Source organism: Branchiostoma floridae, chromosome 16 (assembly GCF_000003815.2).
Source record: "Branchiostoma floridae strain S238N-H82 chromosome 16, Bfl_VNyyK, whole genome shotgun sequence".
Taxonomy (NCBI): Eukaryota; Metazoa; Chordata; class Leptocardii; order Amphioxiformes; family Branchiostomatidae; genus Branchiostoma; species Branchiostoma floridae.
In genome coordinates, this window is record NC_049994.1 from 10339977 (window position 1) to 10362264 (window position 22288).

Here is a 22288-nt window from a genome sequence, read left to right on the forward strand (position 1 = left end):
ATGCTGGTACAATATATGTTTCGGACTCACTGAAAAATACCAGTACATTATTTGACTGTGACGCAGGGTGTATTTGATGTACGCCCTGCAAGAATTGATTTGCTTTTCCATTTTGTGTAATGATAGTCCAAATATTTCGCGAATTGTCCCTTTATATATTCGTTACATTTGCCATCGGAAAATGAGTTTCTTTAAGTATTTTCGCTACAGTAATGTGGTGTGCATGCATGCATTGCCATTTCGTGTATTGAAGGGAACGAAATGTCCTTGTTTTGAAAATAGCAAGCACGTATTTACCAGTGATATATCTGATTGAAATCGAAATGATTTAAACAACTCGTATGGATAACTTTAAAACACATGTACCTGATAGCCAACAGTCACTCATGACACTCAGTTTTAGACGTATACAAATATTCACTCATACCAAGAAATCCAAACAAAAACTGTAGTAGCGTTCGCTCAAAAAACTTTAATAATATCTTTCGTTTGATTCCATAGCATATAGTATAATTTTAACATTCGTGTGGGTTTTTCGTCTGATACACATCCTTACATCAAGTCAAAATCGGTACAATTGATAAGATTTATCAGTCCCGTGTGGGATTTATCAGTGAATGTGAGAAATATATCACAGTATTTTTCAGGAGTTCCACACAACGATATCACACCCTCACACCTTGAGATCACGCTATTGATAGATAGACTTCCTCAAATAAAACCTACACATTAGCTTTGATGTAAGACCACTCTAAAGCATTACAAGTAGCGCTGTATACCAATGTACCACCTGAGGTATGAAATCAAAGAAAGGACTGACTTCGTTCCATTACAACCATGAAAATTACACGTTCACAAACTGTACATCTTCATTGTAGTATACATGACGCTTGCGATATTATTTTGATAATAGGCAACACTTACAAGTGACAGAACATATATATCTTGTACCTAGCTATGCTTCGCCATGGTACAAAAGCTAAACCCTCCACAACAGAACAGTACTATCGCCGCATATCCTTCCATTTATAACGTCAGATATTACTTTGGTATTTCTACACAGGACTCTGAAAAAACGGAATGATATATCCATATTTTTGGTTGTAAGTGCTGCCATTTTGTTTGCCTCTTTTGTGCGAAAAATTGACAGACTAGTTTTAAATTTTCCGCGGACACAGAATTCATATCGGCCGTGAATTTTCTGGTTCGACCGCACCGCGAAAAGGTTTCGGTGGTACTGCACATGTACGCGTCGCAAAACAGCACACAGTTTCTGAAGTAATATTTCATACAACTTTATGTATGATTAAAGGTATTATGATTACGTCCCTGATTGAACTAAAACAAGACCAGCGCATTTTCATAAATCATATGAATTCAAATTTTCGTACATTTAGAGTTATACGTACTACAAAAGGACTACAATGTACTGCAGTTATATTTTACACAAAAGCGCTCAGACGAATTGGAGCTAAAAAGTGTTGTTTTGGAACCCCAAACAACTTCGTACGATTTGGCCAACGTCTTTGCTTAAGCCTCATAAACAAAACGCAATTTATGGTTGTCTCAAAAGGAAGGCGTCGTAATTTTTCTTTGCAACAAGCTCAGAAAAAAATGCACCCGTAGGTTGACATCTTTATGTAGACTTGTACATAAACTGGATGGCGTTTTTGCGCAGAGGTACTTGGGCCAAACCAGTCCCTTTGTATTTGCAGAAACTTTGAAAAAAACAAGCAGGGCCAACGCCTGTCAAAAGTTGGCTCGCGCTCCATTTGGTTACAGTTCCCGCCGTCCTAATTTTGTCACTACCTATAAATGTCGTCTCGTTCCAGTATACGGGCCTCATTTGCATACCGATAAACATAGGTTATGCATAAAAGTCGTAAAAGTATGACTGCCTACATTTTACCTCACAGAAAATGATCTGGGATTAGAGGAAGGGGTTCGGCGTGCTATTCTGTACCCAGGTGACACCCCGGGGTTTTTGATACCATCGAACTGGGTCGAGGGATCGGGAGGAAGAGGCGTCGCCCAGGAAATCCACAGAGAGAGAAATAAAAATCGCATCGAATAAAAACCTTTCACGGTTGTCTGGGAACTTTTGCTTGGCGTTCCCCGGTGGTTTTTATGATGTTTTGTTGTACCTGCTTGATTTACAGCTGTTTCCCTAGTAAAACGCTGGCTTTTTGACGATAGCTGCACAGTCCAGACGGAGAGACGGGGAGGTAAAGAGGCGCGGTGCGGGGATTTGTACGGGGAGAGCGCCCGTCTGTCTTTCTTCTAACACTTCTCAAGCCCTGTGCTTCGTTTCTGGTAAGTGATCTTTCACCCGTGTCTGTTCCACGTCCCCAGGCTAGCCAGTGTCTATTTCCGCCGCTGAAATAGACCCCGATTTTCGTTTCGCGACAACATGCATCACGTCGGGCTAGGGGCACCAGACGGACTTTGTTCTAGATCCTCTCGGAATACCTTTTTACAATATTTGCGGGGCGGCGGAGGCACCAATTTGTCTGGCACGGCCACTAGCCTTAACGCCGACCAAACACGTCGCAACGTCAACCATCAATCCAAACTGATGAATCGGTATTCCGTCAGGCCAAGGCGCGCCATTTCTCAATTCTCTCCACTTAGCCGCCCCTAGACATTGCGTGTACACTCTGTACATTAGACATAGAGACGGACGTAAGCAATACACCCATAGGGAACCATATATCAGGATATTTCAAGTGTTTGCGTCTGCATTATTTCGTCGACGTGTGTTTCGAGTGTTCCGGCGGTAGACAGGCAAAGAAGATAAGCTAGATTTAATCCGTGGCTTGAGCTTTTGCCAATCGCATTTTGGTACCTCTCCTTTCCAGATTATGTGGCCAGAAAAACGCCATATTGCGGGAGTTCAACTGAACGATTTGTGACAGTTACAAAATGCGACGTCATGTTAAGAAAAATCATCGTGATGACATTGGTAAAACCGGAATACATTTTTCTTTCGTTATCTCAACTTTATGCTTTCATAACGCCATATATATCACCGTGCAGCACATTTATGCCTTTAACTTTTCACAAAATACGTCGCTACTTTGGTTAGAAATAATAAACGAATCAACCATGAAATATCTAGTACAATCAACCCACACTTAAACACTAGAGGCACAAGCGTACTTAAATCTAAGTGGGTAACATAGTTTCTTCTAGACGCCCAATGGATCGGAAATCTTAAAACCACCTTAGAGACTTATTAACCCGACTTTCAACCCAGATTTTCCCCTTAGATGTCCGGCAAAGCCGCAACTATTCTGGATACGGCGGTTGGGCTATACCTTCTTCTAATTCTGCTTACAAAACGGCATCCGTTCCCTCTGTCAGGGCACAGGAAAGAAATTTGGTCATCGTTAACTATAGAGAGCGGTTGCATAACACGAATAGTTCCTCCAAGCGTTTCACCTGTGCGAAAAACATCTTTTGTGTCAACTAAAGTTCACGGGTTCATTTTGGCACAGACGGTCGGATGTGGATTTGACGTGCTATGGCAGTCTCTTGGTGTGACCTATGTGTTCCGCTTGTGAATTTCTCTTGACGTTCTGAATTTTCTGATTGCTTCTTCTCTTCTTCGTTTCATGTTGCAGAGGTTTGTTGTGGTTTTGTAGCGATTGTTGAGGCGTCTGTCTATTGGAGACCCTTTTTGCTTTCTTTCTTCTTCACTGTAACATAGAAACAGAGAGAGTACATCTTTAAAACACACAAGCACAAACTCCAAAGCTTACCCCATGGAAATAAACTCTACCTTAACATATCCGTAGCCATTTCAAAATCATTCAGATTGTCTATGTTAAGCATAACAATCGTCCGTGATATATGTATTGATATATAGATATTATCAAAGATACCGGATTTGAAACCAAAACATCGCCCCCAAACATTTGATGAAAAATAAACAAACATATTTTACAGGGGAGACTGACAATGACAAAGATAGCAAGAGAAGAGGTATCAATAAATCACACACACAACAACACATGCTTCCAAATTTAACGGTATTTTGTCCACGAACTCGGGATACAGTACTATAATTTAGAGCCCCGTATTGCTTTCTGTATAATCCATTCTCTCCGTAAATAGTACTGATTTTACAAATTACGTTTTGTGTACTGGCTACCCAATCAGAACGATGCACCCATAGTGTATTTGATCAAGAGAAAATAGTCCCGTGGAAGGTTTCTGTCAGCAATGCACTTCATCATGGCGGAAGAAAAATGGCGCTTGTCCTTGTGGTAAGGTCAACCATGGGCCATGACAGTTTTCAAAATGGCGGTTCGGACTTTTCCGTTCTGGCGGCCGCTGATACAATTAATGTCCAACACTGCAGATGCAAAAAGCCAAAGCTATGCGTACTCTTGACTCATTTTGATGCTGTCAAAATTGTAGGAACTATTTTGTGATTTGATTGGCTAATACAAAAATAAAGGTCCAGTCATTTTGAAATTTATTCGTATGGTAAGTTCCTTGCTAGATTTTCAGTCAGTGAAAAGAATTTGTGACTAGTATTTGTGACATCATGGTGGAACAGAAACAGCCAAACTATAGTAGAAAAGCATACACGATACTATGGTGTTTTCAAATAGTTCCGGTGTTTTCTTAAAACAGAAATCTTCGACCATACCTGTAAGCACTGTGATGGTATACATCTATATGATGTCAGTTGTGGCTGTACAGTTTTTGGTGTTCAAGTCAAGAAGGCTTTTTTCGTTCCACAAATACTTCTTTACACTCACATACTCACGCAATCCATTTTTTAAGCAAATAATTTTCACTTTATTGTTATTTTTTAAACTCTAACTCGCTTTAATTCTCATACACACACTTAAATGATAACGGGAGAAAACCCTGAGTGAATAAAAAGCATTTCGGGACAGTCAGTCAAATTCAAGAAAAAACAGAATAAGTGTACACCAAGTCATACCATAATGATTGTAGCAAAATGAACTGATAAATAGCAATTTGAAAAAAAAAACATTGTTTTTTATCTTCTAAATTGTACATTTTTGGTATTTCAGTTTTATTTATTTCAGAAACACAGACCCATATATTACATAGTTACAAAAAAGTAAAGAAACAGACAAATTATTGTACTTGTAAACTAGCATTAATCTCATGCTAGGGGTCTGATAGAACGTGTGCTGTATTAACTACTCACACGCAGGTTTTGGACATGAATAAGTATTGAGGTTCCAAATGTGTGTTTATCTTCATATGAACGTGATTAGTTTTAGCAAATACGTGACCGCACATGTGTTTGACAAAACATAGACATAAAGTATGGCGTTTTACAATGATAAATTGGTAAAATGACAATACATTTTGAAACAACCACAACAAATGAGAAAACGCGCGCAATGTTTCACTGAAGGGAAACCGAAAGCCTGCAACAAATGATGAATGCTTCAATCAACTTTCAATTACTTTAGGTACTCACTTCATATTTACTTGCTGTTTCTTTCATGCTTTCTGTGATTGTGTTTTATAGTACAAACAATGCGGGTGGGCAATGCATGGCTGTATACTGTGCAAGAAGGTAAACAGCTACATAAATATCAACACGGGTAATTTTCCTATATTCATATTTATAACAAAGGGAACTTATCACATTCAGAACACAGTGTTTTGGTAGCAAAGCGTTTCGTGTGTTTGTGCCTGTTTTATCATTTACAACGAGGCATTTTTGTTTGTTTATTTTGGATATTTGCATCGCATATTGTAAGTTGAATAAAAATCAGAACTTCTGCAGAATTCGAAAACTACCAACAACATTCAACAGTCTTAGTTGTATGTTTGAATTGTGTTCATGATAATGCTTGTCTATAACTATTCAACATAAGCCAACCAGTTGACGAAATGCACCTCTCAAAGCATATACAAGAACGGCAAATACTACTAGAGCCCTTTACCCCAAGTCGATATCTCTTTGCCCGGTATTTGGCACCACTCTTGGGGTTGATCGTTTATCAAGACGCGTTCTTTAAGATAGAACCTTTGACGGAAATACTCGACTAGACCAAGACCAAACATGGAGCAAAAAACTTTTAATTTCTCCCTGCAACAGAAGTCAAAATTTACCGCTTCTTTCCTTAGCTTGTTATAAACACCGTGGGCAGAAGGATGTAATTCCACGAAGACAAAGAAAGTATCATGCCTTTGGGATGGGGTGTGTAGGGAAAAACTCGCCGTTATAACGATAACCTTTAGTTGCAAATTCATACCCAAAGGCTAAGTGCAAGGGAGCACACAGTTACACACGATAACGTAAAAAAAAGGTTTAAGAAAATATCTTGTCTGTAAGATCTATCTGACATTTTCCTGTACAATACTGGGTGTTTGATTTTTTATTTGAGTTCAGCAGCTTATTAATATTCCTACGTTTTCAATAAGTGGGTTTGGTAATTTTAGTAGAAATGTAGTTTTTTTTTCAGCCGTTCTAGATGGTCAAAGCTTGTTGGGGAAATTGTGACGACTGCTTCAAAAAACACTTTTTCTTGCAGAATCGTAATGAGAACATTTACAAAAATGTACTCCCTTCTCCCTCCATCCGTTGTATTCACTATTCTCCAAGTAGAAGCTTTGGTTGGTGGATAGTATGTAGTGGCCGCAATTTTTAAAATCTACCTCTCTCAAAAAAATTGCAACCGCTAGAAGCTACCCCGACTGAAACCTTGTAGTTGGAGAATACATTCGCTGCACGGTTAGCCATGAACAAGTAGCTTCTTGTGTCATCCATTTTCTATGATAAAACAATTGTGATATGTGACGGCAGCAACTACATGTGATATTCCAAAACGAATATATAGAGTTCAACTGATACAACAAGCTCGATACCTCTAAGTTTGCTATATTTCTATGCTGAATTGTATGAAAACAACGGCCAAAGATTTGTTCGGCAGTAATGCAACCATGGCAAAGATTGTGCGCCGTTGTTGTGAACTACGTTTTCATTGAACTTCTGTGTCAGATTTCTTTGTATTTAAAACTGTGTAATAGAGACAAACAGTATCCCAGACAAATACATTTAGATCATACTATACTTCAAGCCAAAAATCTAAGCGATCAGAAAAACTAAGAATCGTTGTCGTTTTGTATTTTGTACAGCTTCACCTGTAAGTACATTTCATTTGGTTGCCGTTATTTCAAAACGAATCTTACATGTAAAACAGACTTCCAAATTTGCAGTTAAACCCAAGCTCTCTACAACCTTATTTCCTTGGGTTTGCAAGAATTCTTGACTGAATGATGTAGTAGAATTTTACAAATCAGAGGTGCAGCCGAACATTTTTCTTTACCCAACTGCAACATGCTCCGTGTAACAAACACAGTATCATGCATTCACTACAGCTACGTTGTTATTACTAAAAACTAAGCGTCTGCGTTGTAAATTGACCATACGTAATGCTAAAAATTCTGATGCTCATGAGTTGATAGAATTTGTATTGTATTCGATGCTAGATTTTCTGTTTTTTTTTTCTATTTTTTTCCCGTGCTGAAGAAAGATCTTATTCTTCAGCAAGTGTTAGAACCTGAAAAGACTGTGTGCGTGTACTATCACGACTAACATATCCGCACAGTATAGATACGAAAACGCATTTGTTGTACATCACTGGTGTGATTTCCAATGTACTGTTCGTCAGATTTCGTTAAAGCAATACAAATAATATTTTACATCTATGAAAATCTTCATTTAGTTTATATGGCTGATCGCTCAGGGTTTTTTTTTACTTATCGTTTCGATTCGTCCGTGCGTGATCGTGATCTTCAGAATATGGCAAGAGGACCAACCGTATCTTAAAACTAGGCATAGAATCATCCGACATAGGTTTTACTGTATCATAACAAAAATATTGAAATATCTGTTATAAAACATTCAAGTATTCAGTTAGTTTGATGTGAATAAGGTCCAAACATGTTTTGCTTTGAGAATGATTGCTGTGATTTCACTGCCTTTTATCAAAAGTACATGGACGAAATCAAATCATGTAAACTGATTATGATTTAGAATTACATTACAGTTAATCTATTTCCTTTATGAATTCATCCTTATAGTTGAAAGAGAGTACATCAATAGCAATCGGAACGTCTTGATGGAGAATTATAACATATGATTTGATGAAGACCTTTTTAACCTCCATATTTTACTGGTGCACAAACGAAGCCAAATGAAATGCCATAAACCAAGACTGTTCAATTTGAGCAGAATCAGAAGCTCAATCGAATGAAAACACCCATATTCTTACCCACATTTCTAGCTGTATCAATGATACTTTCCTCAAACCACATACAAATTCTAAAAAGCACTAACAAGCATAGAATTGTAATATTTACTTACAGCTAGTTATCAATGCACTATTCGAAGTTATTTTTCTCTCTCCTAGATGCATTTAAAATGTATGTATTTTTCAAGCAATATCTTAGCTTGTTTTTGGACACTTTGCATTTACTATGCTCGGATATTACTTTGCATCCCTTTTCTATGTTAGATTCTGTTTCTTTCGTTGTTTTGAAACAATAAGGGGAATACCAAAAACCAGTTTTGACACCTTGGACTATCTAGCCATCGACTAGGAGAAGACAGCAACACCTACATGTATCCGCAAACACTTAAAGTACTTTTTCCTAAAATGTAGGTTGCTTTTCTCACACGTTCTAAGCTGGGTGTTAAAATCACCACACGTTTAACCCAGTTCGGGATGCCGCTACCAGACACACAACAAGGCAAGTGTTTTCAAGTAGGTCATCTAGTCTAGACACAGCAAAGTTTAACTTCGAGTTAATGTGAGGGTAGGCTGAGAATTTACAGCTCTGGAGAACCGAGGTAGACTAGAGGTCGACAATGGGCACATGTGCACACCACAACGTTGTGTTAACCACTACTGAGCTTGCTGTATATCCTAATTGTACGATAGGGGTCAATTCAGTGAGTAGTGTTTTTGCCTGTGGCAATAGGCTTGCGGGGTTTGTCGACAATCACCATTTACTGCTACCAGGGACGCGAGAATACATGTAGGTAATGTAAAGCTAGTTTTGTGCCTGTTTCAATCCTTGTTTATACATCTAAGGATACCAACGCGTACGTGAATACTGTAAAATATCATCACTATACAGATGACATGGTCAGCAGCTATACGTCACTATATCCATGATATAGAAAAGATTACAAACAACGACGTAACTTTTCTCCATGATACAAACTCATAGACCAAAGTTTTCTTCGTAAAGTTTTAAGGTTCAAATATGCCTGTTGAGGTCTTTATCTATCAAATGTTATTATTATTATTATTAAATGTCTGCTATAATAGAAGTCTTATATTGGTAGTTGAAGAATGAGGTGATCTTTCCATGAAATATCCCAAAACATGACACAGTCCTTCACACAGCTTAAAAACCTTGTTAGGCCAGTTGCCTGGGCGCAGTAACACGTAAATAGCCTATCTAGCCTTGTGGATGTATTGCATTGGGACCGCATAGAGATCTTGGCATATTGTCTGATTCCGTACTGTTTTGCACGCATATCAAGATATCATGATAGTCAAAACTAAAACACCTGCACATAATTATAGCGGACGTTGATACAAATATAAATCTTAACCATAAGACTGTTTTACATAAGAAATATCATCTATAGGTCTTTGACCTCCGTAACACCAAAGATAAGAAATTCTAGGAGGAATTCTGTGCAGACTGTTTCAAATTTGACACGCAAAAGAATCCATACTGCGACTGTTACATGGTTGCTAAAACGTCTGAAACATCGGAAATGTTTGGTGCACCTAAATTTGTGGTCTATAAGGTTATGCAAACTAGGTTAAAATGTACAGACCTTGGTGACACATCGTTTATGGTGTTTGTTGTTCACGGCTGTCATAATCTCGGACCTGTATAAAAAGATAGCAACACTAAGAACTCGCGCGTAATCACGCCAATCCTCGCGATGTTTTGGGGGTCTTGATCACCAACACATTTTGGTGTCGGGGTCAGATAACCTCCAACCTTAGGGGTCAAGGTACTCGTATGTAAAAATAAAAGCACCCATAAGAACAACAAAGACTGATCTAATGTTGACACGTACCTTTTAAGCATTTACAGCAATTTATGCCTGGTTTGTTAGCTCCATTGTTCTGGTTAAGTATGATGTAGGACGACCATAATTGAGGGAGCCACCAATACTAGGTTAGTAAGTTTTTTATTACAGTAAAAGGGTGTCAGGGTCGTGGCTTTTACACCTCATAGTGTGAAAATCATGTAACCTTAGTATACTTGTTATACCAGTGTGACCACTACTTAACGCAAGACACAGTCTCTGACAATTACGTACCTTAAGAAAACAAGACTGGCATAAGGAATACTTGATGTATCTTAAAGACTCTTGTACTACTCTTGTAAAAACGCCCCTTATAATCTTTTTTGTAATGACACTGTTTGCGCTGCTTGCTCACATATATATATATATATAGTTACTCACTAATGATTAGCCCCAAGTGATTTGTGACTTATTGTAGTCATTACATATTATTTACCACCCATTACACACGAATAAGTTTACCTTTAGTCAAAGCAGGTATTGTGTTCGATATAATGTTTTCTACGTGACATTGTTGCTAATGTTTTAAAGGGGCATTTGTAGCTACTCCCGGATTGTAAGTGAATTTCTACCGCGCTTCACTTGTTCTTTCATCAGGTGTAAACAAAGGCGATGTTAAAAGTATTCCGTAGGGGTTTTAGGCGACATGGGACCTTTATCATATTCGTATGGTGGATGATTTCATAAAGATCTATCTCTGTGTATAGACATGGTTAACTAAGGAAGGAAGACACGGGAGATAATGTAAAGTGCCAGGGGGTAGTACTATAAGGTTAAATCATAGGGACCTTGATCACATCCTCAGATAGAAAGTAGCTTCAGATTAATGACCGGTACATTCGGGCCGGTTATCGCGGGTTTTTATCTGTGCAGAAGTCACGGGGAACACACAACCTTCCGCCACTCGGCTGCCCAGGCTTTACCCGCAGGTGCAAAAGATGGATCCAAGAGATAAGACTTACACCGTATTAATGGATCAAAGACTTGGCAGCATCAAGATGTGAAGGACGATATGTCAGAAGTCGTTTACTTCTTATCACGGAAACGGCAAGACGTCCCGGTGTTTTGTATACACAAAGGTGAAAGGGGGTCGTTTGTTTAAACTTTCAAACCAGGTGTTCGATTTTAGACTTGGACCCTCCTGTCAGTCGACTGAAAGAAGAAAACAAATGATCAGAGATCGTAAAATAAAAACGGATCCACCTTCAGCTTAGTCAATCCTTGCCTTCAACGTCTTATTTTTACCAATTTTCTTTAAGATTAGAAGTAAAAAATTTCAGGAGGCAATGTCAAAATAAGCAGACATCCTGTTGTGGAAGATAAGATTGTTGGGTGTCAACATTCCGCGCAGGTTTGACACAAGAAAACGGATGTATCGAGACAATAGACATTCACCTCAACAAGGTAACGCCTTAAACCTCATCATATCTTTAAGATGAGGCATCTAGATGTAATTTCTTCAAGTACCTAGTTATTTCTTTGCTAGCATGGTATATTTTCTGAGACGGAGTTGAATTTTATCGGCGGTACATACAGGCAGTAAGAGTTTCTTCCGTGCGTTTTACGTGAACCTGATAAGCGGACCTCTTGAGAGATGACCCCCGTGAGAGCGGAGATACCCACCGTTTTTACAACCCTGGTCATTGGCCTATGTACCGATGGTCATCTACTGTTCTACTTTAGAGATCAAAAGGCTCTATCTACACAATTTTCTGACCGAAACGGGTTTAATGGGATACAGTATTAGCTGGCTTCAGGCTAGGAAAGATCTTCGTACAAAATAGTGGCGCGCGCTCTTGTGTAGACGTCCTTAGCTTCCCTTGCAGCCTACTATAGAATGAAATTGAATAGGTATAGTTCGTACTTTTGTTTCCTGTATCAAGTGCAAAACGGCTTTTTTCGCCGTTTTGCAATGTTCCCAACGTAAAGGACCAAAAAATGACCCAAACTACCCTCGGATAGGACTGGGCCCAGTGCTTTAAGAAGAGCCACTTCTCTAGCATGTTAAAGAACCCACCACACTTATCAACACGAGTATGGTTCATCTCAGTGTGAGTGGATCTATTAAATCTGTCCAGATATGCAGCTTGTAGTACAGTACTGTTAAGTACAAACCTGGTGTGTTACACCATGAGGCGGTTCACCATGTATGCCATACAAACAGACAAAAACAAGTACACACACGCCTGTCAGTCAAGCTTTTTGATATTGTAAGAAACTCATAACGGTACATGCAGACAGATAAGTTCGTCACACCTTCTAGGGCTATAAAACTCCAATACGATGTGCATTAAGATTGCTATCTCAAGATATATAACCGTATTTTGTTCGTTATCTTTTAATAACTTTTACACGTGAACTGCGTTCTTGGGTTCTCATATGATGTATTATTTTTGTAGTCAGATATAGATATGTCATAAAGGTTCGACTTTTTTCTCCTATAGTTGATGATGTAGATTTTCTGGTCTATGTAACACAAACTCTTATAATCTAAAGCTCTATAGAGCCCATCCGTTACCCATGAAAGCTACAAGTTGTCATACAGACCTTATGAAATTTTGCCCATCTTTAGAATTTTAGTCTTTCGTCTGTTTCGCATTTGTTTGTCTCTATCTATTTTCAGCAGTAATAGTTTTATGTCTTCCTTGAATATGGAAAATTTCTAACCCTGATTTGAACACCTGGTGACGTATTTCAAACGGTGGGTTGAATGTTTATTGCAAATCGATGAAGGTTCTTTCAAACCTGAAGAGATGATTTTACGACACTTTCACCACCTCGCGGCAGACACCTGCGGAGTATCACCTGTAGAGAGAGACTGTACATTCAACAGGCATGAAATATTATACTTGCGTGTCTAAAGGGCTCTTTATACCGAGACATTACGCAAATTGGTATTCCTATCTAATACCCTTAGCTAGGGTCACTTGTTTCCCTGAGGACTTGCCCTTCCTTTCCGAGTCTCTCTCGCTCGGTATTCCCGCAGGACCACGTTTTTTTACCCCATGAACTATCGCGTGAACTCAATTTCACCCTTGGCTTGTAAACGTGTTTAAGGACGCGGGTTAGGGTCGGGGAGACATGTATGTTTCGCTTTTATGGTGCTTTAAATCGCAAACTCTTGGCGACCCCTGAAGATACTTGTTGAAGAAAAAAAGGGCCACGGCTTCAACCCGTGCGCAATTTGGTCGCTAGTTTGTATCTAATGACGTTGGTAACTTCCTCTCTTCTTTCAGACTTTTTCTTTCGAAGTGTCTGTTCTTGATTTTTGAATGTTACGGCTTGGTTCAATGTGTTGGCATAACGTTAACTGCCATCCTCGTCCACGGTATAATTTCTTCAGAAGTGCAGCAAACTACGCAAAACGCGCGATGAGGGGGCTCAATGAGGTTCTTTTTAGACCTTCGCGGGCTTGAGTGACAAGATAGCAGGCTACGCTTATTCAAGTTTATAGAAAGAAAAAGTAATTTTGCTTAGAAACCTTCCATCTGTACCAAAAAAGCTCTCGTGTACCATTTTGACATAACTTCAACTAACTGCGCGGATACAACTGGTGTGAGCTGGTTGAATGAAGAACCGCTATGTACTAACTCAATGCCAAGGTCGCTCTTGCTAAATCTCTAAGCTCTGTAAGACACTGCAGTGATTTTTCAGGCGATGGAACGTGTTGGGGGAGGGGAGGGTGTGTGTGTGGTTACACCGCACTCTAGAAGCACTAGACCCAATGTCTATAACTCCGTCACGTGGGATGCACACTTGTACTAAATGAACAAAGGTTCTACCCTTTGACCTTTCGCAGTTGTGCACTAAAAAACGTCACAGGGGACCACTCCGGGACGCAACCTGCTTTAGCGGTGAGACTTTCCCGTACCAAAAAAAACAAGGAAAACTAATGTTCCCAGCGCTTACCGAACGTAATATTTAAGATGTTTAATGTCTTTTATGTATCGGGAACAATGCACGCAATGAATTAAAAACGCAATAAAAGCAATTACATCGACTAATTGGTCAACAAATCAAGAAAAAGGATTAGCGAATGCCGTTTGCAAATATCGTAATACATTCCGAAATGACATTTGCGATCGATGACTATAGGATTTAAGAAGACTAGAAGAAAAAAAAGGTGAACAATGCCTTCTTGTGTTCAAAATAGGCCTGGAAGTCCTCACCGTTGGACGCCAGTGTCAATAGTTTGCATTTGACATTTTTCAGAGACAACGCAGTGTCGTTACAGCGGCTTGTTTCTTTGTCAGGAAAAGAACAAAAGAGTTCAGGGTCGTTTTTTGGTGTGTGTTGGGGAGGCGACGCTGCCCCGGGAGAAAGTCTGACCCCAGAATCACCCCTGAACGCAGCGCGGTTGGCGAAACACAAACTTTGGCTTAGAATCCCACTCTTCGCTGCACGTGGCACCTTAAAACACACCCCCATAAAAAACATGTATCTAGTTCGTGTGTCGACCAAGCCTACGAGCTCTCAGCCAATAGATGCATAGGGCAGAGGGGAATCCCAAAGTTGTGAGGTTTTTTTAAAGAATCATTTTCGGCGTATAATCTGAAAAGATGGCAAATGTCGAGTATATCGGAATGTGTGATCGACAGGGGAGTGTTTATTGGCTGGGTGCGGTCACGTGGTGTTAAGAGTGTAGGGCAGAAAGGAGCAGGTAGACTTGACGGTAGTTAGAATAAAATATGCTACGGAGAAAGTCGCGGGACAGCGGCCTAGGAGAGGAAAATTATGAGCTCGAGCCATGACAAGCTCCTCACCTATTGCTGGAGGTTTCCTTTTGGACGCCTACATTAGCGGCGGCAGCGCGAACCTGTACGGCCGACCCGGGTTGTGTATGACTGGTAACGGCGCTTTGGACAGTGCACACTGGCAGCCGTGTGCTCGCATCCCCCCGACTTCGGACGGTCACAACGCGCGAGCCCTATCCTCGTCCCTGTCCCCCCACGACGCGCCTTGGCCCGGGATCACAGGCGGTTACTACGGTACACAGGCCGTGGACTATACACCCTCGGCGATTGACCACTACTCCCTATCCTCTGGCATCAAGAGAGAAAGCCACTTCCGTGCCAAGAGTGCCAGCGAACGCTTCGGGTGCGGTCAAGACAGTATGATGGCACAGTTCTTTCCCATGGAGAGGAAACTACCACATCATTCTGACTACAACTACCTTAGTAGATATCAGTACAGCAGCAATAATAAAGACTATCACAAGCTGTCCAACTCCACGCACGGAGGGGGACCAACGGCCCCATCAGCTGGAATATTCGCCGCTACAGAGAAGCACACCGGCGGGCTCGGACAGTGGAGTGCCCCGCCAGGCCCTACGACAGGACCCGTGGGTAACAACAACTTCTCCGGGGCCGATTCCCACCCAAACACCGCCTGCTCCACGCCCCCTGCCTCGATACCTAGCAGCACCAACGGAGCAAGCCCTCTGCAAGGTACTCCCTCCTACTTTATTATCCTTATCTCATAAAGTCAATAACATTCTATCAGGAGTAGTATATACGTAAACGTTTTAGATCCCGATCGTCTTGCCCGACATGTACCTACATGGGTCTTACAATTTGGCGTGTTCCGTATGAAAAATGTCTTTCTGTTGTAATGGGCATCTCTAGGGGGTTGCCACGATAAACGTTTCCTGAAAGGGTAGGTCGTTTTCATCATAGAACCCCCTTCGTGGTCTCCTCTGACAATTCAGAGGTTGTAGTAAATTATACCTACAGGGAATCGATCCTTTCCTCGTGTAAAACACCACGACTTATGTCAACCTGATTTGCTCTATTCAGAATCATAGCGTGTACCGATACGGGGACAAATCCGCGTGCGTAAGAACATGTGCCCCTCAGAAAATATCACAAGATACGTGAAAAACGTGAAATAGGTTTCCTTACATCTTCAGATACCTAGGAAAGACTGAATCCCCTATCAGATAGGTATCGTTACAAGTAAATACTACGGCAGACCCTGGTCTATGATATCTATGTTAGGGGTCGTATCAAAGTCATCCAGGGCAAATACCTTCTTCGTCAACTAATAGAAATGTATTTTAATCTATTGCAATTTGAGTAGTTTGGAAGCAGTTTTTTTTTAACTATGCAATTGTATGACTATGTTTTACTGATTAAGCTAACCAGTATCGACTTTGACTACATACCATAAGGCAAATATTTCACTGGTATTGGTCAAAGCTGACCATGCGTTGGGTAGGTTCTGGAGGTCATTCTGGTAAAGAAAACTCTGTTGGCTCTTCCAACCTGGATTAGTTTAGGCTTTAGAAAGGCTAAACCGTCTGAGAACATCCAGATCCACCTGTGCGGTCCGAAAAATTCCAAACTCCAACTTGCCAACATACGGCCTAGACATCGTATAGACATAGTCAACTGTCCTCTGAGATGTGAAGTATCCGTGTTCATTATGAACGTACAAATCATATCACATCAGTGGAAAAGATAAAAGTGTGCAAAAATACACATCAAAGAAGTTAGATTCCATTTAACGTCCTATTTGTAATGTTTACAATCATTGGTAGGTCCCTCTATGTTCAAATTAACTGTAGTTGCTGGGGGAGACACCATGTGATGTTGTTACAACATTTAAGGGAGAACATCTAGAGAACATATAACCGAGATGGCATCCAAATGTGCTATGTCTTTAATATACCCGTTTGGGACTGTGCGAGGACTCATGACTCCCCCGCGCCCACCAAAAGTTCAGTCTCCAAATTTCATTACATCTCCATCGCGGAGACAATCGCACATAACCCGTGCACTTTGCTCGGAGAGGGGGAGATCTTTTAATTCAATGTCCCCCCTGTTCCTCATTCGGCTGCAAATCTATCAAGATCGGGCGACATTTGGACCAGTCTACGCTCTCTATTCTGGCGTTAAATTACGAACAAAGATGAGCCTAGATTTCCTAAGAGGTTTTGTTTGAATCAGACCCGATTTTATCCGCCGTGCCCCCAGCCACGACACTGCCGCGCCACGATATGAAGTGTCCACGGTAGGAAAATTAAATCTGTAACCTGTGTACACGGTGGTAAGTAATCATGCTTGTCGTAGACACATCACTGTCCGAGGTCCCTCAGAACAATAGCCCTATCTGTATCCTAGATGGCCTTAATTTCCCGTACAAAAGACTATAAAACGCTCTCAAGACTCTTACACACATGTACGCGTATCATTGTGGTTGGTGGTATCATTATTAAACTCTCGACCCCATAAAGGTAGCGTTTTCCCCGCCAGCCTCTAGGTGGCGCTTCTAGTACATGTGGGATTCCGAGCTTTACAATTTACAACCTTTGGGGTCGCCCATCGCGAGTTACAATACTGTTAATGAGTCTTACAGAATAAGCCTCTTTGCAAGGCTTCTCCGTGATATATAAGTTGTTTGCTCGGCCCTGGCGAGGACGCCGTTCGTGACGACGCCCTTGTAAATTGTCGAGGCTACTAGAGGTGTCATTTAGGGAGGACCGAATCTAGGCCGCAGCATCCTACTACTAACAGCATCCTGTGAAAACTTTCGCCAAACACAAAAGACTTTTCCTCTACAGGAAAGATAGAGTACCAATAAAAATGCGATGCCTTTGATTCGACCATGCCATGGTTTACCATAGCATTGTGCATGATCTATTACTAGTGTATAGCTTAACGTTTTATTCGTGTCACATTCACACAGTGTGCTAATCTAACTATCCAGATCCCGATTATCTTTGATTACAAGTATTCCTCTTTTCAGACGTACCAAATACATTATGTAGAAGTGATACAAGGTTAGCTTAATTTTCTTGTATTATGATAGATGGAAGCAAGTGAGAGACTGATTTTTCTTGTTTTACAGATTCCTGCGGAGCAACAAGCTGGATGGCGCCGAGGGTGGGGCGCAAGAAGCGGTGTCCGTACACCAAGTACCAAATTCTCGAGCTGGAGAAAGAATTCCTCTTCAACATGTACGTCTCGCGAGAGCGGCGCCAGGAGATCTCGCGCCACGTGAACCTGAGTGACCGGCAGGTCAAAATCTGGTTCCAGAATCGGCGGATGAAAATGAAGAGAATGAACAAAGCACGAGAGGAGCAGATACGGAATCAGCAGGAGCGGGGGCACCAGGCGGTCGCGCCGGTCTCAGGGTGAACATGGTCCCGAAGCGGTTGAGCTGGGTCCCCGCTGTTGAACTCACTCCTCCAAGCAGCAGAGAGCAATCAGACAAATTTGTTGCTGTTTCCAACCGACCAATGAAGTCTCTTTGACGTAGTGTCAACGTAGTGTTAGAAGTCCCCTTACGACAGAAATTTGAACTTTGTACGGTGCCATGGCGTGTGTATAATTGTTAAGTGATAAAAACGCAGTTAAATTCCACGATGCATACTGTCTAAACGCCCCAAATAACATATACACTCACTTGGGATACTTAAATGCGAGAATACGCACATAAAAGTTGCAGACGGCTTGCGTTCATCCAACCGTACGTATAGCGAGGTGTGTGAATGGCATTTAAAACCTTGGCAGGAGTTGGGTAAGGGCGGCGGAGTTTTCCGTCTTGGCCCTTTGGGAGTCGACAGATCGATTTGTAAGCAACAAATCAAAGAGATTTAACCTCCGGAAAGCGCCAGGATTAACCCAACAAACCTCGCTCTCCGTGCAGTTTGGCCGTAACTTGTCATCACTCCAATGAATTTTATGGCGAACCCAGTGTAATAGATGCTCTCAAGTTCCCCCCTCCTCACTCCCAGAATCAATGCTCAAAATCTCTAAACCAAACCAAAGGATGTTCATCTATATATGAAAGCCATATCTTCATGAAATCAAACCAATTGTACATAAATGATATAAAAATGTTCATCATCTATGAATTCATTTCTCTTCACGTTTAGATACTTTGTTCTAGCATCATTAAACAAGCACCATATATATAAATATATATATTCATGACATGTAAATATGTATCCTATTTCTTAAGAATATTTTAAAGTTATCAATTTTTGCTAACTTGTTTGTCTAAAACTTTAGGAAAAAATTGCCGGTTTACCTTTCTTTTACAGCTTTCAAATGTTTGCACAAACTTGGCTGATGTGTTTACGAATTCGCTCGAAGAAAAGAAAAACGACAAAATGGTCCGTTAACCCAGTGGCTATTTTACGGCAGTGAATGCAAATGGTATGGCTTTGTCCTTGTACAAGCCTTCGATGTGTTTCATTTATGGGCAAGTAACCCGGTGCTCCTACGGTGTCGGAATGATACTGTGGTCACGAGATACACGGCCCCCTATAAACTCTAGTTCTTAAATTGTAACCCCCTGAGATACACGGAGCGCTATTCCCTGAAAGAGCAATCTTAGCCATAAAGTGGTTCTCGGCATGTAATTGTGGTAATCCAAAAGACCACACAGTCTTTCGTCTCCATTAGAGATACTTAGGCTTCTTTCTCACTATGCAGCACTAAATCTTGCAAGGACCCAAACCATCTCAAAAGAGCAAGAAGCATTACCACTTCGGTGGAGAAAATTTGTAACATCATTTGAATAAAGCAGACAAAGTACATTTTCTTTCAAAGACGTGGTGACTCACACGTTTATGATACACGCTCGGGTACTTGCCCATATATGGAAACATCTTATAGTTATGGATAGGGTTATCACTTAAAAGGCGAAATGATGATGCCCCTTGAATCGCAAGGGTTATGTTGTTCTGAACACTTAAGAGTCTAAAAGAATCAAATAATTCGGCCAATGGTATTTTCTCGCGTACCGATGCCACAAAATAGAACACCAATTAGAAAGTCAACGGCCCTTCGACCAGTTATGTACTGTTTGTATGAAATGTTTGGAATCTATGACAACGAGCTCTGTAAATTTTCCAAACATCATATGGTCCTGAAATATGTCTGGAACATGGTCAAATATCTGAATTTCGATGATTTTGATGTCAACCAAATTAGTTAAGGAATACATATTTTTTTCCACACAAAAATATCCTTTGAAGATGAAGCTGTCAGGCCAACCGGAAGAAAGACAAGACGTGTGTGTTTTACGTAAGGGTCAAGGGCTATGTTGATTGAGTTCATGGTCTCTAAAGCTTAGATCAAAGGCGTGTACCAAGGACATGTCACCTTGTAACAGGCATGGACCGAGGACTGGTCATCTGGCAACAGTTGGCTGATGTCCTGCTTACTAAAGCATTACAAAACTTCCAAAAGAAACGAATGGCACAAGGTCATGTACTTACCCACAATATAAATGTAGGCCCATGAGCATTCCCTGGCTCTCTTTCAACTGCTCTCCACAAATGTTCAATACTGCCATGTTTAACTGAATATATGGTATGTGATATCGGTATCTGGCACCCCAACATTGAATTTTTCATACCTGAGACAATCGTGTATTCATCATACCGCTTAACGAGCTATATTTGCCACCTCATTCAAACTCCTCCATGTTTTACATACGCAGCAGTATTTTGGTACGATTCATGTGAAGAGGTTGCTGTTTTAATGACCATGGTGAAATTGTACATATAAATGATCGGACCGAAGCATCTTGCCCTGAAGATGGCAATGCTATTATGAATCTGTGTGTGTGCACATGATAACATATAGCGTTGTTTTTCTGTATCCATCTAGCTCTGGTAGCCAACAATCGTGATACAATACATCTTTTTCCTAATAGGTCATCCAATTTTGGTGTCACAAAACATCCAATTCCAGTAGAATCATTCCCTGTGCATATTATGTACTGTGTACGACATCTAGAGAATGGTAGCGTATTCACTGCGATATTCATGGTGACAAATCTATTTCATAGAATTCGAATGTGGTAGTTACGTCAAAGCAGAAATGAGATTTCTCAATGTATATTTGCACAAATCAGAGTAAGTCAGCAATGAATCTTGGGAAAAGCGTGCGTCATATCCGGTTGCCCTTTGACCTGATGTTGTCCATGGTCTCCACGCTCATCCATCACGAGCAAGAATGTATGTTGTGCGAGTGTGGGTGCGTGTTTGTACAAATCCCAGGGTGTTTTCTCATGTTTTTCTGCCATAAGTACTTATCCGAAATATACATCTTATTCAGGCAAGATGGAGTATTCAGTCATATCAAGTACCACTTTTGATTGATATTTGGGTATATCTATATGCTCATAGAAAAGGAATACTTGTATGATGTAACCAAATATTTATTATAATGATATTCATACATCAATGTAATACACAATACCTAATTTGCTCCTGTCTCTGATAACAGAATTTTAGCATTCTGATAGAAAACAGACGATTTGAAATAACCCTGTAAAGAGAAACGTGAATATGTAGTGTCAATGTAAAAGGTGTGGCGTGGATGTTTTTCTCGGTCAGAGGTAGACTTTCTGTCGTAAAACCATCTGATAAACCGATCACTGGTAGTTCTGACAATCTAAGTTTACATCCGATAAAATGAATGTCTTTAGGCAAACTCAGCTCTCAAACGAAAAAAAAAACAAAAACACGTTTATTATCAATGTCCCCGAGTGGGAGGGGGGCGTACGTTATCCAGGGACTGCACTACTATATTTGTACATTCTGACCAGAGAACATTCATGACGTCGTACCAATGATCGATTGTCAAGGCTAGTTGTTGATAAGCACTGGTGCCAAACGTCGACGTTTTGTATATGTGACAAGGGAAAGGGAATTGTAAGATGTACCGTGGAAGTATAGGCTGATGGCTATGGATGTAGTCTAATATTTAAAAAATGGTCGCTCATTTCGTATTTTTCTCTTATTTTCTAGACATTGTAGTTACGTGTTGTATTGTAATATAATTAGTGGTAGAAGTAGCATATCAAGTCCTAAACAGGGGTGCTTTGTATTTTAAGCGAATTGTATGAGTGTAGACGAATTTCCCGCCAAATATTCACTTGCGAATCTCATTATTCTCATTGTATTTTATTTCTTATTTGCATTTCCATGCACGGAGATATGAATTGTAAAAATAGGTGTCATTTCAAACCGCAGAGTATGAAATTGCATGGTGTCAACACTTGTATGATGTGATGTAGTTTACAATGGAGCTTATTATACACACAAGTAAGAGGCTATTGTATCCAAATGATCGTATTTTGCTCGATCTCGCCATGGTATTTTGTCTGTGCCACTGTGTAGGGGTAGGTCTTTGCTTGTTTGCATCATGT

General features: G+C 40.5%; 2 protein-coding genes across 2 annotated transcripts in view; both read left to right on the top strand.

The window, feature by feature from the left end:
• Positions 1-1068: 1068 nt before the first annotated feature.
• The window catches only part of LOC118403101 (homeobox protein Hox-C9-like), a 106903-nt gene continuing 85683 nt past the window's right edge, over positions 1069-22288 (top strand). Inside the window, exon 1 of the mRNA XM_035801581.1 lies at positions 1069-2313. The gene's annotated coding sequence lies outside the window, so the exon portion shown is untranslated. The remainder of the gene's footprint in view (positions 2314-22288) is intronic.
• Positions 14773-21576, top strand: LOC118403098 (homeobox protein Hox-A10-like). The gene is made up of 2 exons (XM_035801576.1): positions 14773-15567; positions 17969-21576. The coding sequence occupies exons 1-2, from the start codon at positions 14868-14870 to the stop codon at positions 18256-18258; spliced, it is 990 nt and encodes a 329-aa protein (XP_035657469.1). The 5' UTR covers positions 14773-14867; the 3' UTR covers positions 18259-21576.